This window comes from Amia ocellicauda, chromosome 17 (assembly GCF_036373705.1).
Source record: "Amia ocellicauda isolate fAmiCal2 chromosome 17, fAmiCal2.hap1, whole genome shotgun sequence".
Taxonomy (NCBI): Eukaryota; Metazoa; Chordata; class Actinopteri; order Amiiformes; family Amiidae; genus Amia; species Amia ocellicauda.
In genome coordinates, this window is record NC_089866.1 from 18,715,588 (window position 1) to 18,734,534 (window position 18,947).

At 38.7% G+C, this 18,947-nt stretch overlaps 3 protein-coding genes across 4 annotated transcripts in view; 1 reads left to right on the forward strand and 2 right to left on the reverse strand.

Moving 5' to 3' along the window:
- The window catches only part of hscb (HscB mitochondrial iron-sulfur cluster cochaperone), a 48,454-nt gene extending 43,106 nt beyond the window's left edge, over window positions 1-5,348 (reverse strand). The window contains exons 1-6 of one of the 2 annotated variants that reach the window (XM_066690166.1): window positions 4,844-5,345; window positions 4,507-4,603; window positions 3,251-3,340; window positions 2,933-3,077; window positions 2,574-2,621; window positions 2,107-2,285 (exon numbers count right to left, since the gene is read on the reverse strand). In XM_066690166.1, the coding sequence (XP_066546263.1) occupies window positions 2,191-2,285; window positions 2,574-2,621; window positions 2,933-3,077; window positions 3,251-3,340; window positions 4,507-4,603; window positions 4,844-5,280 (912 nt within the window). In that variant the 5' untranslated portion in view covers window positions 5,281-5,345 and the 3' untranslated portion in view covers window positions 2,107-2,190. Of the gene's footprint in view, window positions 1-2,106; window positions 2,286-2,573; window positions 2,622-2,932; window positions 3,078-3,250; window positions 3,341-4,506; window positions 4,604-4,843 lie in introns of those variants that run through there. The other variant, XM_066690165.1, reaches the window with a different exon arrangement.
- A 241-nt stretch (window positions 5,349-5,589) lies between these two features.
- On the forward strand, window positions 5,590-13,878 carry chek2 (checkpoint kinase 2). Its single transcript, XM_066690164.1, has 15 exons — window positions 5,590-5,679; window positions 6,333-6,621; window positions 7,173-7,297; window positions 7,427-7,559; window positions 7,857-7,947; window positions 8,045-8,141; window positions 8,242-8,295; window positions 8,613-8,677; window positions 10,689-10,788; window positions 11,009-11,095; window positions 11,315-11,478; window positions 11,724-11,839; window positions 11,937-12,022; window positions 12,402-12,464; window positions 12,795-13,878. The coding sequence occupies exons 2-15, from the start codon at window positions 6,357-6,359 to the stop codon at window positions 12,894-12,896; spliced, it is 1,548 nt and encodes a 515-aa protein (XP_066546261.1). The 5' UTR covers window positions 5,590-5,679; window positions 6,333-6,356; the 3' UTR covers window positions 12,897-13,878.
- Window positions 13,879-13,926: 48 nt separating this feature from the next.
- gstt2 (glutathione S-transferase theta 2) lies at window positions 13,927-17,943 on the reverse strand. Its single transcript, XM_066690167.1, has 5 exons — window positions 17,782-17,943; window positions 17,072-17,159; window positions 16,653-16,803; window positions 16,132-16,308; window positions 13,927-15,850 (listed from the first exon to the last, which is right to left on the reverse strand). Exons 1-5 carry the CDS (start codon window positions 17,903-17,905, stop codon window positions 15,710-15,712), a joined length of 681 nt encoding a protein of 226 aa, XP_066546264.1. The 5' UTR covers window positions 17,906-17,943; the 3' UTR covers window positions 13,927-15,709.
- Window positions 17,944-18,947: the final 1,004 nt, after the last annotated feature.

Below are 18,947 nucleotides of genomic sequence, written 5' to 3' on the forward strand. Positions count from 1 at the left end.
CAGGGGGACCTTGTGGGCGCTGCAGTCCTTCACGGCGTAGTGTGTTACCAATTGTTTTCTTGGTGACTATGGTCCCAGCTGCCTTGAGATCATTAACAAGATCCTCCCGTGTAGTTCTGGGCTGATTCCTCACCGTTCTCATGATCATTGAAACTCCACGAGGTGAGATCTTGCATGGAGACCCAGACCGAGGGAGACTGACAGTTATTTTGCGTTTCTTCCATTTGTGAATAATCGTACCTACTGTTGTCACCTTCTCACCAAGCTGCTTGGTGATGGTCTTGTAGCCCATTCCAGCCTTGTGTAGGTCTACAATCTTGTCCCTGACATCCTTGGACAGCTCTTTGGTCTTGGCCATGGTGGAGAGTTTGGAATCTGATTGATTGATTGCTTCTGTGGACAGGTGTCTTTTATACAGGTAACGAGCTGAGATTAGGAGCACTCCCTTTAAGAGAGGGAGCCAGAAATCTTGCTGATTGATGCAAATCAATTTATAACTTTTTTGAAATGCGTTTTTCTGGATTTATTTGTTGTTGTTCTGTCTCTCACTGTTAAAATACACCTACCATTAAAATTATAGACTGATCATTTCCTTGTCAGTGGGCAAACGTACAAAATCAGCAGGGGATCAAATACTTTTTTCCCCTCACTGTATGTATTCCTGTACCTGCGGGGCATTAACCAAAATTAAATTAGATGCATTAAAATAATCTCAACACTTGGTCTAATGAATATGGGACCTTTTAAAGCAATGGTCCCCAGATACATTCGCACAGAAAATGTTAATTCCTTATGATGACGGAGGTGAACTGCGTTAATTAAGTTTGAACTAAACTGTAGTATCTTGACTTTGTGTTTGTTTATTTGTTTAGTGAAGCACACATTTGCATTCACATTCCAGGCTCTGTTGGCATTAATCAGGACAACATTTTTAAACAGGGCTGGATTATTCACGCATTGGTTAATATTTGCACATTTTCATACAGTGAACAACCCTACACTTGTGTTTCTTCAACTCTTTTCTGGGCACCACGCCACGTTCCTAATGTTTCTCCTCTGATTAATCTGGTTTAAATTTAAACTTGGTTCATTTTCAGAGATTCAGTAATAAACAATACTTGAAATTAATTAAGTTTCTGAGGCCCGATTACCCATTTAGTCATTAGCATAAACACCTTTGCGTAAGCTATGGTTTTGCAAATATTCAGTCACCTCCACCATTACTATAATTTTCCTAAATGTGGAAAATATTGTACTTTATTAATAATATAAGGAAATCAACCAAATTACACATTTCTCAAACTATAAATTGATTTCCCAAACTGTGGAAAGTGACAATTATTGGCCCCTTGTTTTCAGTACTGAGCCTTTTTCTATAATTTTATATGAGACTGGAGAACACATTGGAAGGGATCTGTGACCTTTCCTCCATACACAGGTTTCCAGATACTCGATATGCTTCAGTCTGCACTTATGGACTGCCATCTTCAATTCAAACCACAGGTGTTCAGTAGAAAAGGTGAAGTACATTTAATTAATGAAATTTTGAGTACGTGAAGCCGAATACTCTGACAGCTCGTGCAGTGGCAGTGAAGCGGAGGGAATGGGACAGACAGAATAGAAAATGTCTCCAGCTAAGCAGGAAAGCATATGAAAATAAGTGAGAGGTAGAAAAACAGAAGAAAGGACTGGCTTAATAAATGAGCCGTCTGGAAGGGAAAAGTGCTGGATGGTGGCTATATGTTTAAGTCTTTAGTAAATGTTTCTATTTCAGGTCATAGCACATCCACTTCTTTCTCCAAATCCGTTTAAAGGCATTTTTTATCAGCATACAGCCCCATTGTAACAACAGTTTACATTAAATTAAATCAGATGGTCTACAATTCAGTTAAGTGATTGTTGGGGTGTCATAGAAACATGTTATATCACCACATATGACAGGTTGCATATTACCTTTAAAGTAACGAAACAGGGAACAGTCCTGGGCTGTGATTTCACCTGTGCTTCTCACGTGCTTTTCGTTTGTATCACTCTACTGGAATTGAAGTCTCAATTCTAAGAAATGCATACTGGCCATGTTTCTTTCCACTTACAAAAATATACACATTACAGTTAAAACAGTCTTCTTATTTAATAGCATTATAAATAATATTTAAAAACTATCAGACAGCAGGCGGTGTAGAAAGGAAATCATCCGGACTGGGAAATCTTTTCTTTCACTTTTTCCTCAATGTTAGAAAAATACTTCATTTCTGCCAAAAGCCCCTTTGCTTTGTCAAGGTCTCCTAAAAATAAAGAACACATTTTGCTATTATAATTTATTGTCGATGCCATGTTCTGTAAGAGAAAATAAGACCACTGTATGGAGTGTAGGCTTTCTAGGTTCCCATGATTAGAGATTTACCCACCAGAACTTAATACATTCACACATTGTGAACCTAAGGCATTTCAAAAGGGACCAACAACTACCTTACAGACCAAAGAGACATCGACTCCCACCTACGAGCTTGAATGTATGAAGAATAATAATACAAAAACAAGCAGTGTAGTAAACTGAAAATAAAGTACAATACCTTTGCTGAATGATTCACTAATTTCTCCAATTAGTTCTTGCAATCTACCTGTTGAGGAAAAACAGAAATCGAAAAAACCTGTGCTTTAAATACACATACATTGCACCTCACAGTTTCATAATGAATGTTTTTATAGTGATTTATATATAATGTAATATTTTTTACTTCAAGGAAAACAATGTGTCATTTTATAAGCGCGGTGATAAACGAAATTCACTTTCTCAGAGCGGCACGGAAATCAATACTGCCAGCAATTCTACTTCCATATCCTGTGTAATTTTTTTTTGAAGGTTCAATACTGAAAAATGCAATATAACAACCTTGGCTTTCAATGGTAGCATTCTTAAGTGTTCTTTTACCTCGAATAAAAAGTCCAATGTCACTGGTTTCTTCTTCTCTTTGCGATTCAGCCAGCCTCTCATTGATCTCCATAATTTCATGAAGAAACTGTGGACTTATCCCAGAATTGGTACCTTCTTCCAGAGTCACCCCTTTAAGCTTGAGCTGAAAAGAAAAACAATATTAATTCAGTCCATCCACAGTGCTTTCCAAAAAGCCAGTCACAACTTTAGAAGGGAACCACCCAACGATTTTAATGCTTTTATGTAAAGTATATTTACAATATCTGATCCAGATATACATTAAATTGCGTTAAAAAGATTTAATACAGAACTTACCATATAAAGTCCACGACTCAATGGCTTAAGAAGGGTCCTGTAAGCTCTGTTAACTTGGGCAGACTGGCTTTCAGAGTATTCCTGTTCTTTCTGCAAGATAAATGAATATTCCACACATTCAGACTTGTTCAGCATCACACAATAACAGTTCACACCACAATCTGTCTCTTATTTTCTTCCCATGCTTGATCATATGTGCAGAAGTGCTATTAACAGATACACAAATAAACAAAATCAATTGACAGAGTGCATAAAGGATGTAACTGCAGAAAATACTGATATAAAATGAATTTTAAGCTATAATTAATGTATCCCAAATGAATGTGAATCATGCTCAGTGCTGCCTCAGAGTGGGGCTGCAGTCAAGCACTTTCCACAGGACCTGGAGAGCATCAATCCAACAAGCACACGTTTCCGGTCAGAGTCGTATCCTTGGCCATGTCCACATGAGATCTACGACACTGCTTTCAGATGTGGAGGGGAGATATCCTCAACAGCTCTCACAGCGCACAGGGCTTCTTCGAGTTAAGTAGATGTAAGCAAAATGGCCTCAGGAATATTTGGTGGTCATATCTACATGATATTTCAAACGTATTCAGACACTGACACACTCCCCTTTGTCCTACACTCTTACATTGAATTGCAATGCAGGTAGGAAAAGCAAGACAAAAATATATTGTACATGGCATGTATGATGCCAATTTGTACACACAGCTCAGTATTTGTATTTATTTTATACAGTGCTCAGAACTAATACAGTCTTTCTCGAGACCATGAATAAGACAGGAATCTATTGTCTAGCAGTGATAAGGTGTGACACAAATTAAAAATAAAATGAAAAAAGCTATACATATAAATGGCAGAGGTCAGGTTTCCAGAAGGAAGCCCTTCTTTAAGGCTACAGAAAATGACTGAAACCAAAACTGTATGACAGTGAGGAGAAGCATGGCAGGACAAAAGCCCACACTGTAGGCGACTCATAGTGTAAACCTTTACTATTCTATTATTCTAATATAATTCTGATTTTCTGACTGTCAGTTCTATTCCATTATTCCACTAATCCATTAGCAGATCATGGGTTTAGATTTAAATTTAGTGATGTTTATTTATTCTGATTGCTGGATTAGGCAGTTTCGAATTAGCTAGAATTGTTAAAGGACTCTTCAGTGGCCCAAAAGTAATACAATTCTTTTTTTAGATCAAGGTCAATGAATGCAAAGCTATTTTTGGTAGAACTGTTTAGAAACATGGCCTACCTTCGTTTTCTGGCAGAAATTATCCGGGTGAAGAGATCGCTGCAGATGCTTGTACTTTTGTTGCAGAATCTGGACATCCACTGCAAATGATTTCTCACTAAAGACGTGCAGAGACAGAATCATTATTAGCCCCACCTGTGGTCAGTAGCACATGGTCAAGCCATCCTGTATGCAAAAGCACAGATTCAGCCTTTACAATAATGCAAGCAGTTTATATGTATCAACTAACATAGCTTTGAAGTTACTGTAAAGTGAGGTAATAATAACTTACGAAGAATTAAATGATTAGCTCTACATTGCAGTCAGATTGACACACAAACACGACACGCCTTCTCACCAGGCCATGATGTCAAAGTAGTCCATGTCTTCGTCAGGTGGTTGCAGGACTTTGCAAGCAGGGCAGAAAAATGCCGGGAGGGTTTCTTGCATAAGCGCCCCGCATTTCCAACAGTTTTGATGTTTGAATACAGTGCAGAAACGTCTGGAAATGATCCCATGTGGACACGTCTTGAACAGGGGGGTGAAGGCACTCTGATTCGGTTCAGAGCATCCCAACAGACTGGGGGGGCTCGTGTCCACCTCCACGGAAGCGGAAGCGTCCTTAGCGTTCAAGGTGAGGGCTCTGCACAGTCCTGAATGGTTGCATTTGAAATGGGACGGCTCGTTCGTCAGAAATAATCCTAAACCCTGAACACCCCGGCATGAGCTAGCGGCTCGCAACCTGTGTAATAATACCAGCATCTTGGCAGCTGAGCTTCCTGAATTGTGCGTCATAAGTCCATATGACTATCCCATGGCCATGTTTTTCTGAACAACAACAACAACACACCGGCTCTGACAGAGAAACCGGAAGTGATATGATATTTCCGGGTTGAAACACCAGACTGTAGAAGTATAATAGGAACAAATACATAGAAATACCAGTAATAGTCTCTCGTTATTTTTTTAAGAGTTTAAAAACCACGCTAAACATAAACAGCGGATTATTTAATCCATGTCTTTAACAGTGATGCAAAATAAACTACATTTCCCACACTGCCTTGCGCCCACCTCCTATTGGCTGGATGTAATGATTGGCTGATTTTGTAAAACGTTTCTGTGGCGTTGTTGTGTGCGGTGCCAGTGATTGAGGGAAAACGTGTTGAGGTTTTTGCCGACTGCATTAAAATCTAGGTGAGTTGTAGCACATGAGTAGATTCTGTGTAAGCATCCCTACCCGTTATTGCTCTCAAGCTTGAGCTAGCTGTGCATCGACTGAAATATCCAATGCAAAGTGATCTTTTGCACGACTGTTTATGTTGCCGTGTTTGAAGGGTATCGAGAAATGTATTGCATGTGGCTATAGCTAAGGGTGCAGCCAAGGTCGCACATTATTATTGTTATTACTATTATTACTATTATTATTAGCATTATTAGTAAATAATAACCAGGCAGTGTGCTTGGATCAGGACATGATAGGTAGAATTGTGGAAGCGACGAATAGAAACAATTGCAACTTTTGAATTTCAGTTTTCAATCCTCATCTTGCTTTTTGTGCCTCAGTTTAAAAATGATCTGAATATCACGATTGACAGTAGGCCTATATACATTCCTGTGCAGACAAGTTAAGACTTGTTTATGTTTTGCTTGCGCCAAGTAATACAGTGTGTTTAGGCTATATATATGCATAGCCTGAATCGCCATTAAAGGCAGGAAGGGGGCCAAAGAACAACCTTGTTTCCTCCTGAGCATAATTCCAGGCAAGAAAGGTTAACCACAGGATGCAGCTTTAAGGTGAGATTACACGAAGCCTGATTCAGTGCTTTCATTGTGCTTTATCCCTACAGTACACGTATCCAGGGGGCTGTACCATGTCTAAAGAGCCGGGTTCGAGTGAGTCGCAGTCGCAGTCTCAATCTCAATCTCAGTCTCAGTCTCAGTCTCAGAGTGGCTCCAGTTCTTCCTCTGCTCCTCAGTCCTCCAGCCAGTCGTCCTCCTCTTCGGGCTCCGGGACACTCAGCTCTGTGGACACCATTCCAGTTCGGGAACTTGCCTCCATCCCTGAAGAGTCAGAAGAGCCTCAACCACAGCCCTGGGGCCGCCTGCTACCCATGGAGAAAGGCTTTAAGATCCACAGTGAGAGCCAGCATCTATTGTCCTGTGCTGCAGTGCTGTACACTTACATTGCCAGTGTCAAGGAATCTAGCCATTATTGTGTTTCTAAAGCTGTCTGGACAAAAACAGCAGTGTGAATTTTGTATTTGCATTGTCAGCCTTATATTTATGAGGCACTAATCAAACCTTTTTGCTCCTTAGCAACATTTTCTAGTAAGAGATGATACAGGTCAATTACACATTCTTTGGAAAACAGCTGGAGGTTATTTTTTAGTTAATGAAAGTGGAACAAATTTTGCACTGGAGCAAAAAGCTTTGATTGTGGAATCTCACTAGTGATAAAAAGTCACATTTTATATCTCTTTTTTCCAGTGAATAGATCACACACAATTATCGCGTTACTGTGAATACTTTATGAATTAAATTTTCTATAATCTTAACAGGATTCCACTTCATAGGCCTAACTTTTAAAAAATATTAGTAAAGAAGAAAAAGGTCCCTTGACGAGAGTGGTTTCTGTACATTTGATCTCTGTGTTCAAAGCTTGGTAACTTGTGTTCTCTTTGTTTCAGATTGTATTAATGACGAATACTGGTTCGGGAGGGATAGCAAATGTGACTACAGTTTTAATGACCCTGTAATTAAACAGTCAAAAAATTACATAATTTATAGTAAGAAACACTTCAAGATATACAGGGTAAGCTATGCTTTTCTGTACTTCTCTTTGCCTAGGTTTATGTGCCCAAATTCATGAGGAATATTTAGGTTTGTGCTCTTTTGTTTTGAAATTTTCTTTGTCTGACTTTGTGATGTGTTTTTTGTGTAGGAACAAGGAGTCCCATACATTGAAGATAACAGTGGAAATGGGACTTTTCTTGATGGACAGCGTATTGGAAAAGGACGAAAGTTACCGCTGGCCAACAATGCTGAACTGTCACTTTCTGTCCCTGAAAACAAAGGTAGGAGTGTCCTCTGTATGGTTTTGTCATTGGACTACATTTGACTTTTTAAATTGTGTAACTGATAAAAAGTTGGTTCTTTAATAAGATAACATAAAACCCCTAAAGTTAAAAAGAAAAAAAAGTTTTGTATTCATTAAAAGTGTTGAAGAAATAGTTTATTTGAAGATCATTTTGTAGGAAACACCAAGGTGGAATCTTGGTGGAAGGTGGAACTTTGAGGGGGATATTTTGAGAGCAGTGCTATTGTCTTTTTTTATGCCCTCAAATTTTGTTTTTGTTGTTTTTTTCCTGTAGTGTTTGTGTTTATTGACCTCACAGTAGATGAACAATCCAACCTCCCAAAAGAATTTAAGGATAAATACTTGATATTGAAAAAAATTGGATCGTAAGTAGAGAATTTCCTCAGTAATTCAGTGTGATGTTCAGTGTGCCAACCAAAGGAATTTAATCATTTGGGATGTGATTTGTTTCTGACAATCCAGGGGAGTTTGTGGAGAGGTTAAGCTGGCGTTTGAAAGATCAACGTGTAAGAAGGTGGCTGTGAAAACAATAAATAAAAAGGATTTCCCATCCATTGGTGTGAGTATTGTTTTTTAATGAGGCTGTTTATCATGTATAACTTTGTTGTATATTGGGTACTGAAAATGCCATGTTTTTTTTTTTGTTTTTTTTAAACTAGACAGCATCTAGATCAGCTGAAAGAGAAGTGGAGATTTTGAAAAAAGTAGATCATGTACGTAAGTATGTTTTAAGTCCTATTCCTTAAATCATATGTAATAATACTGGATGAATTTAGGGATTATTCTTGTGAAATGACCCTTTAAATAACCTGTACATTGTTTCTTTATATATTTTTATCCTACATATCAAAATGTTCATTGCACATTTAAAGTATGCTTTGTGTTCAGTTTGTATCAAGAAATTAATCAACTGTAAATACTGCCTTTGTATTCCTACTGTTTAACTGAATAAACTAAACCCTACCTGTTAATGTAAAAAAATGATGCATGTTAAAAAGTATTTTAAAACCTGTATGCATTTTTTTTATAGCCATGTTTAATAAAGACTGAAGATTTCTTCCAAACTGAAGATACCTATTATATTATATTGGAACTGTAAGTATGTTTCTAGTAGGTCAGTTTGAAATGGGAAATGAGGTGGTGCCCCAGCATGTTTAGTATTCGTATCACTGTAGGGAAAGGGCAAAATGTTTTTCATTACACTTAAAATGCACTGAAGTGCATGTGTGCATGCGTGCGCAGGATTCGTGTGTTTGTTTTTTTTTTTTTGTTTGTTTTTTTAATATACACTATCAGTCAAACAGAACACAAACACCTCAATTTTTACAGTTTAAGTATCAATGTACTCTGAAATTAAAGCATAGGACAAATAAACAATTGGATTTGTTTTATTTAACAAAATGTAACCCCTTAAGCTGACAAACCCCTCTGGTACCAAATCCGTGTGCTTCTCTTTAATCCCATGTGTACTCTTCACTGTTGTGTTGTTTGCCAAGTGTTTGGTATCCCATGAAAGCTGAAATTCAGCTTTCTAACGATGTGAAGCGATTTTACATAATTGGATCTGAACTTCTCTGTGTTTGATACCGTATTAATCGTTAGGTTGTTCTGAACAAAACAAGCCTAACAAGTGCCCCCGCGCCCCCCCCCCTCCCTGCAGCAGACCTGCGTTTACCCCCCGGGCTCTGAATGATGGCGGGCAACACGAAAACTGTAAATCGGATGTGTTTGAGAATGAAATGCGCTGGTAGCCAAGAGAATAAGCTTTTAAATGATGTGCACATTGTAGCAATACAGTGTAACTTCTATGTACAGCAGCTGCGCGTAACACTGCCAAATAATGCTGTCAAATTCAGTTAGATTCTCGGGCTTTTTCGTGAGGTTAAATATTTTGCAGACCTGGTTTTAGCGACTAGGCATTAAAGGTTGTTTAAGAAAGACACTTATTTCTAAACAGGGTTGCATTCAAATTAGACCTTTTAAAAACTAAGACCATGAGTAAAACCAAAACTTGATGGTAAAAACAGTGGTGACTTGACTCAAATTATGAAATGCAAATGAGCGAGCAACGGCAAAAACAAGATGCGATAAAGTAAAGGTCCCATCTTTGAATGTCTGAGAGAGAAAACCTTGTCTTAAAATGCAAATAAACAGACGCTCATAAAGGTAGTCTATAATGCTGCTGTCATTATGCATACTGCATTGCAGATAAAATGAGGAAAAGGAAACCAAAGTCAACATCAAAAAAGAGAAATCTATGCAGAGGGGGGAGCTAAGAAAAGAATGTAAAATTGTTCTGTGTTTCTCGCTCTTTAAACATTAAGTAGGCAGGCAGTGTAATAAATTCAGGACAATTAGCATTCATACATGCTGGCCACGTTTGCCACTTTGAATGCTTGGGTAAATAGACAAGAGCATGTACCTATTTATTTGAAGTGTTTTTTCAGTAACAAAGGTCAGAGAGAAGATGCTCAGCCTTCACACTGCAAAAAACACACTTCTATGTGCTCCAGATATTTGAATGCCAAATGAAATGTCCCGATTCCTTCATTGACACCTTCCAAAACTCCCCCTTCGCTGATTAGATTTCATCGTGAGATATTCAACTGCATTGGCGGTAATGGAGATTGCATTTGATTTATGCTAAATTATTTAGTTTTTTCACTTCTTCTGGATGAATATCGAAGACTAATGCATATAGTAGCAATTTTTCACCAAGCATTGACATCAAAATGATTTGAAAGCTTTGTGTGTTATGGTTTAAAGAGTCCAATTTCCTCTAAACCATTACTATACAATATGAAACTAATTATTGCTATTGTAGATCTACAGATTAATTAAAGTGGGAGAAGGACTTTATGTAGTGCCAGTCATATTTAATATTAATGGCAGGTTCTCCTACAGTTTAATGAAGCACATGGCTGTAATATTTGCACAATTAATGTTACTTGGTTAATATGTTCATCCACGCAAGAGTTCTGCCATTTCCTGTAAACCACCGTTTTTTTCCATGTAGTTTTGTGTCAGTAAAGATATACCTGCAACACAGCTATTCCTTCCTTGAAAATGTTTCAAGATTTAATAATTTTAAATTTGTCCCTTTAAGGATGGAAGGAGGTGAGCTGTTTGAGAGAATCCGTAGCAAATCAAAATTGGAGGAATCGATTGCCAAACTGTATTTCTATCAGATGCTGCTTGCGGTTGAGGTGAGTTACAGCTCTGTTATTAACTCTGTTTCTAGTGTATAAATCTTTCGGTTTCTATGCCCTTTTTTTTAAATTTCCTTTTACGCTGACTACATTTGAATTCTCATGCTAATCTGTCAGTAGAAATGAGTGTAGATGCAGATTTTAACATGTTTACAAATGTTTGTCAGTGTGTAGTTAGAATAAAACGATTGTGTATTTTGTCCTCCATCACCTGCAGTACCTCCATAACAACGGCATAATCCACAGGGATCTTAAGCCAGAGAACGTACTTCTCGCCTCAAGTGATGACATCTGCCTCATTAAGGTGAAGTAATGGTGTTTATTGCTTTCATGTAATTGCTTGTTTTTCGACTTGCAGACACTGTCAAATATCAGTATTGTTTCAGCCTTCCAACTAGACGAATGCTCATCTATAATTTAAGGACTTAAGTAGTTTTTAATGATCTGTGCATACGTTTGTGATCTGCTCATCAAATATACTTTGCCAAGACCCATGTAATAAACGGCCTTCTTCTGTCACTAGATCACGGATTTTAATCAGTCGAAGATTTTAGAAGAAGCGTCCTTGATGAAAACGCTGTGTGGGACGCCTACCTACCTCGCCCCCGAGGTTTTTACAGATGCGGTGACCGTCGGCTACAGTCGGGCGGTGGACTGTTGGAGTCTGGGAGTGCTGTTGTTTGTTTGGTAAGGCAGCTTCTTTCGTACCTGTTCAAGTCCAGCATTTAGACCAGCGTTGTTCAGCTCGGGACCTCAAGAGACGCATTTTAAATTATTGTGCTTTTGATGTGGGAAAAGGATTAATTTGGTCCAATTCAATTGTGGAATGCTGCTTTAAACAAAATCCTTTTATGTATGTACAGATCCCTTGTTTTGTATTTCCTGTATTATACTAAACATCTCCTAAGCCTTTTTGATTCTTGTCTTCGCAGTTTAAGTGGCTATCCTCCATTCCACACTCAGGGAACTGACTTAACCATCCGGGAGCAAATCACTCAGGGCTACTACAGATTCATTCCCTCCATTTGGAAGAATATTTCGGAAGATGGTAAAGTCTAAAGTATTGCTTTTATCTCCTGCAGTGTATGCCTTTACTGCAACAGTAATAAATGCAATTTTAGAGGATCTTTTCATTGTCTTTTCAGGAAAGGATCTTGTGAAAAAATTGCTTGTTGTAAACCCTAAGGAAAGACTCACAGTTGAGGATGCACTGCAGCATCCTTGGCTTCAGGTAAGGTTTTTTAACTTCTCATCTACACTGTTCTTTAACTATGGCGGAGCTTACATGTGTGGTTTAACCTTACTGGAGACAATATGCTTGAGTCAAAGTGACCCTCTCCTTCTCTGGGTTTACGTGGTTTTAATTTATTGCACTGGGGGTGAATTGCTGTTGACCCAACGAATGGAGTTAATTAATATGCAACTTAGCTCTACATACACATCTCGTGCTGTTTTTGCAGGAACATGCCAGAAAGGGTGTTTACATGCGTGAGAACATGTCATGTGACAATGTGTTTAAATGAAATATATTTAGACAAATCCAGCAGGATTGTTGTCAACTTAATATAATATATTTCCTTGTATTAAAAATAAATAAACTGTCTTTTTAGGATGAAGGCATGAGAGCCACAGCAAAAGGACTTATGTATCAACAGAGTGACTCTGAGGAAAAGGTACTAATTCATGATGAAATGAGGCACTAATCACACAGTGAAGGATTTGTAAATAAAGCTGTCTTATCTACTGCTTTAAAAATGGGGCCAATGATGAAGCCATGAATATCAAGTTAGTTTTCCTAGATGTTAGTTTAACCTATACAGTAGAAAATGCAATCGTAACTGTATGTAGATATATTGCTTATGAATGGTCTTTAAACTGTGACTGGCACTTGTTCTGTTACCCTGAATATTCGATTTTGTGTGGGTCCCTGCAATGATGGAATCCAATAAGCAGTTAATTTGTAAGGCATGATAGTAATGAATTCATTCTGAATTACTTTTTAGCCAACAACGAGCAGGAAGCGGCCATCTCAAGACACTGAAGACAAAAGGCCAAGCAAAAGAAAAGCAGATGAAACCTCCTCTGTTAAAAAAACAGCTCCTTAAATTTTTACATCTTATTTTACAGTTTTAAGAATAGCCATTTTTTAAGGGATCCCCAAACACTGCACTCCACAATTGAAACATGTTTTAAGCTGTGGTCACCCCATCTGGTTGCTGTAAAACCATAACCTTGTCTCCAAGTACAAAACTTGAATAAAATAAAAGCAATATGTCTTCAGAGATCTGTTACTGGCTTGAGCCTACATCGTGAAGACTTGACTCTTACTGCACTCCCCCAAAAAACTGTGATTGACATTCAGGGTCCAATGTTTTTGTGATAGCTGTACATGTTTGTGTTTTTTACTTTCATTAACCGTTAAGATGCCTACTAATACGGTTAGCTACTGAAAACACATCAAACACGTTGTCTGTGGTCAGACAATCTCTAATTGTGTTTTGTACCAAAGTTCTAAACATCTGCAGATCCATTTTCAAGAAGGTAAATGTAAAGGAACCATGATGCATGATTGTTTCAAAAGTTTTTTTGTTTTGTTTTGTTTGTGACTAAAATACAATCAGGTTAAAATTATTTTTATACTTTGTTTTTTCTAGTCTTTAACATTTTGTATGTTTTATTTCCTTGTGTATGTAGGCCAGATTTCCCCTGTAGCCAGATGTATATATTTAATATAGAATGGGCAGGATGACCACTCTGGAATAGAAGCACCTATAATTGTGTAGGGGTAACAAAGTGCACTAGTGTCATTTGACAACAGATATAGGATTAAATGCATAGTTTAAACAAGAGGTAGTGGTACATCTATGAAAAGTGGATGATTCCACAGTCTTCTTTTCAACTGAAGTTCCATTAAATGTACTTTCATGTAATCATGGTTTCATTACTTGTATGACAGCTGTGCAATTTCCAGAACTTCCTTTTTGTTTGATAGGAAAGATATCCGACACTAGTCAAGCTCTGTATGATCCATTAATAAATTATTAGTTTTGTAAGAACATGAATAAAATATTTTATTAAAACGACAAACATTTTCGTGGCCATTTTTTGCTTTATTTTAAAAATACATTCTACATTGTGTTTCATTATTATTATTAGTAGTAGTAATGTCATTCTTTTTTAAATTAAGGATAACTGGAAACCATACTATATTAAATAGAAACCAACATGTATTTCCTGTATATCTACAATTTGTACTACGTTTTATATGTTAAACCCAAATTACATCCAAAGCAGTGTTCATAGAAATAAACAATTATTTTAAGGCACAGCACATCTTCAATGGTACTGATGTTCAACCTCTTAAAAGCCTCTGCACATATAGTACTGTGCAAATGTTTTAGGTGGCTGTGAAAAAATGCTGTAAAGTAAGAATGCTTACAAAAATAGACATTAACTAAATGCAAAGTGAGTGAACAGAAGAAAAATCTAAATCAAATCAATATTTGGTGTGACCACCCTTTGCCTTCAGAACAGCCTCAAGTCTTCTAGGTACACTTGCACAAAGTCAGGGATTTCGTAGGCATATAGTCAGGTGTATGATTAAACAATTATACCAAACGGGTGCTAATGATCATCAATTCAATATGTAGGTTAAACCACAATCATTAACTGAAACAGAAACAGCTGTGTAGGAGGAATAAAACTGGGTGAGGAACAGCCAAACTCAGCTAACAAGGTGAGGCTGCTGAACACAGTTAACTGTCAAAAGTCATACACCATGGCAAGGCTGAGCACAGCAACAAGACACAAGGTGGTTATACTGCATCAGCAAGGTCTCTCCCAGGCAGACATTTCGAGGCAGACAGGTTTCCAGATGTGCTGTCCAAGCTCTCTTGAAGAAGCACAAAGAATTCTTTTTTCCTTTCCCAATCGGAAGATGTTCAGCAGTGCCATCAGCTCAGAATTGGCAGAAAACAGTGGGACCCTGGTACACCCATCTGCTGTCTGGAGAAGTCTGGTCAGAAGTGGCCTTCATGGAAGACTTGCAGCCAAAAAGCCATACCTCTGATGTGGCAACAAGACCAAGCGACTCAATTATGCACAAAAACACAGGAACTGGGGTGCAGAAAAATGGCAGCAGGTGCTCTGGAGTCAAAATTTGAAATATTTGGCTGTAGCAGAAGGCAGTTTGTTCGCCAAAGGGCTGAAGAGTGATACACGAATGAGTGTCTGCAGGCAACAGTGAAGCATGGTGGAGGTTCCTTGCAAGTTTGGGGCTGCATTTCTGCAAATGGACTTGGGGATTTGGTCAGAATTAATGGTCTCCTCAATGTTGAGAAGTACAGGCAGATACTAATCCATTATGCAATACAGCGACAGTCATTAAGACCTATCTTCAGCATAAAGAAGAACAAGGAGTCCTGGAAGTGATGGTATGGCCCCCACAGAGCCCTGATCTCAACATCATCGAGTCTGTCGGGGATTACATGAAGAGAGAGAAGCAACTGAGGCTGCCTTAATCCACAGAAGAACTGTGGTTAGTTCTCCAAGATGTTTGGGACATCCTACCTGCCGAGTTCCTTCAAAAACTGTGTGCAAGTGAACCTAGAAGAATTGATGCTGTTTTGAAGGCAAAGGGAGGTCACACCAAATATGGATTTGATGAAGATTTTTCTTCTGTTCACTCACTTTGCATTTAGTTAATTGATAAATATAATCTTTAAAAAAATGTTAAAGCATTCTTACATTACAGCATTCTTTCACACCAGCCTTAAAACGTTTGCACTGTACTGTATGTGATTCACAGAAATGTTTACCTAGGGAAAATCATGCTCCTGTATTTCAACATTTATATTGCGCAGACTTCCCTTCCACAGCAGCTCTCAGTTGAACTCCTTCTGAGCAAGCGTGGCCGTGTTTATAATCTGGCTTTGTCCCTGAGGCGGTACAGTACTGCGTGTGCGTCATCAAAAGTATTCTTCAGTGCCGACTGTACGCGGCTCCTCCAGGTTAGCAGCTTGGGACGATCTCTCAGCACGTCACGGCCGCTGCCTAGAGGCTGCAAAGCAAACGCATATCACATGCAGGGATGTCAGCGGCTGTCATTCCACAATTAAAACATTTAATCACCTTAGAAGTTCAAACTGAGGCTTGTAGTCAAGTAAGATATGTTTGGGAAGACTGGACAGTGGCACGTTACATAATGTGCTGCATATAATAAAGTGCTGGCCACTTGCTAAAACGCTACAAAATATCACTTCCTGTCTAGTTTTTCATAGTTTCATTATTTGTCCATCCCAATGGACACCCTGTGTAACCAGAACGTGAACATCACCAAACCTGCATGAGTTCACAGACAGCCAGCAAGTCAGCCAGGGTGATGTCATCCCCGCACAGGAAAGGCTGCCTTTTCAAAAACATGGACTCCAGTTTTTCCAGTGTCCCATCAAGGTCTGTAAGAGCTCTTTGCAGCTTGAGTGGATCAGCGGCCTGGCCTGTCATGCGCGGCATCAACACCTGGAATATAGGAGTGGATTTTCTTAATCCGGAGTAAATAGTCTAAGAAACAGGATAGATATGGGGAGGAAGGAGTCCTAAACAAACAGGTGCCCTGAATTCATGGTTTTCCAAGAAGTAACACACTAGGGTACTGCAATTCTACAAAAAGGCATTGTGTCTATTCAGCAAGGGATGGATGTCTTACTGGAACTATTTCTAAATCATTCTTACCTAAGATTCTAGAGATCAATACCCAGGGCTGCTCAGAATCTGAGCAGTTTGAATTCCCACTGATTTTGGCTTGCAGACAGTGTGGAAGGTCTTCCTGCAGTGTGATCCACAGGGGGAGTGGAATTCCCTACCTCCAGTATGAACACCTTGGCTGCATGCGGCCTTGTGTTAGTCTGGTGCCAAGTGGTGTACTCGTCCACACGCGCCCTCCGTTCAGGGTCTCGGGGGTACCAGTGCTCTGCTACATCATAGCTGTTGGCTAGATACTTAAGGATGGCGTCACTGTAATCAAAATATGAACACGGCAGTTAAATCCCTGCAGTTACAGCACCTGGAAGGCTGAAATCTAGCAGGTTTATTGCGCCTCTTGAAGACAAATCGTTAAATTAAGTCAAGGATGGGCAACTGGTGTCCTTGAAAGTCTCCCCTTTCTTTTCTGCTAATTCAGAACATGAAATAATCCATGTGTGTTTGTGATCCAGGCTTCAAGAGAATATTAGAAACATGTCACTGGAATTACAACTAATTTCTGGGCATTTCAGTTACTTACCTCTCTGTCAGCACAAAGCCATTATCTACCATTACTGGGACCTTCTGCATGGGATTCAACTGGGAGAACTCTGGAGTTCTGTTCTCACCTGAAATAGATGTTTTACATAATGCATACCTATACATTCAGGTAAGTATATCTGTGATCATGAAAAATTATCTATGCAAACCATGAAGCCACAATATATGAACAACAGTTTTGGAATGAGAACAGTTGAAAATATGACTACCAGAATGCACTGCAGATTAGGTCTACTTGTCTGCAATTACGTGGTTTTAACGACTGGTGGCAGCATGTGTCTACCCTGTGACTCAGCTGCAAATCGTCTAGCTAATGCATACCAAAAACATCTCATTTCATTGCTGTTCGGCCAAATGACGACATCAACTGATGTTTTTTGATGTGTTGTTTATAACAGGTTTAAACGGGATCCAAGCCAAAATGCGTTGCAAGTTTTACACTGTGTGCTCAACGTTATAACTTCTGTCTGAAACATGAAAGTAGGACAAAGTTCAGAGTCCAACCTAGTGCTCAACTGCATACCAGAGGCAGAGATATGTACCTATGAATACACCACATGTACCGTTTTATAACATGCACATCTGAGAATTGATTTGGAAATCCATTCAATTTTTCTTTACATTATTTTCAGACGAAATTATCGCATACCAGCTGCTACAACAATATGCATGTATGCACACTTGGCTCACCTTTTCGAATCGCAACATATCTCACTGTGTGCGGTATCTGAGTGTGTTTCAGAAAAATAGACACTGCTCTACAGGGCTGTGAAAGCAAATCCAGATACACCTCTAGCGCCTTTCTAGCAGCCATAACTAAATCCTTGACAACAACCTGAAACGATGATTTCAGTCAGGCCACTTAATCGCACTTGGAGATAGCGATGCCTAGTTATTAAAGCAGTCAGGCTGCTTAATCGCACTCGGATCAACCGATCACTGGCTGCTGTGTTTGCTGTGCTTACTGTTGCACCTTCAACTCTGCTGGATGGGAAAACTTTGAAATGTAGGATAAGATAGGTATAATCATGCTTATCTAACACAAGGCGCTATGGATAGTGTGAGGACTGACAGGAGAAACAATGGCATTTCTTATCCCTCACTGCCCCTTTCTCAATGTAGAAAGATCACTTTGTATTCTGAAATAAAAAGCTCTTGAAGAAACAGTAGGTCACATGCTAATAACATGACTTGTGTGCTGATTTGTTCCATGAGATGGTTATTGACAACAGATTCACTTCCATAAAATCAAGACCACAAGAGGAAAGCACACACCGCCTCGAGACCAAAGTCTAATTCTGAATGACGTTAAAATGCAACTACAGCATAAAAATATGCATGCATGTGAAATCCTGAAATATTCACATTTTATTCCTTTTGATTCTGATTTGAATCCCTTATTTAGATATTTCATTCATCGCCATTAACATAAAGTCATATGTTTAGAATGTGCACTGATCTGTATTATAATTTAGTACAATGCCTTGGTTCAAAATATTGTTTCTATTCCTAAAACTGCCATGTGGTACAAACTGTTCACATTAGATCTTCAAAGTGTAGAATGAATGACCTTTTTTGCCCCATGTGGAGCTTCTCAAATACCTACAACGTTGTTCTGCTTGGAGGTGCATGTACGACCATATTGCGTTAAAAAACACAAACAAACAATTATACTAGAAATACTAAATACGAATCTGTTCGCCCTTGGAATGTGTTGTACAGTTGTATTGCCCTGTATTAAGTGTAGGAGACTCTCAGCGAAGCAAACCTTTGAACCCAATTGCTGGACTATAAAGATCTGGCCTATCAGACTCTTGCTTGGAACATGTATTCAAATAAACTGATACTGGGGTCTT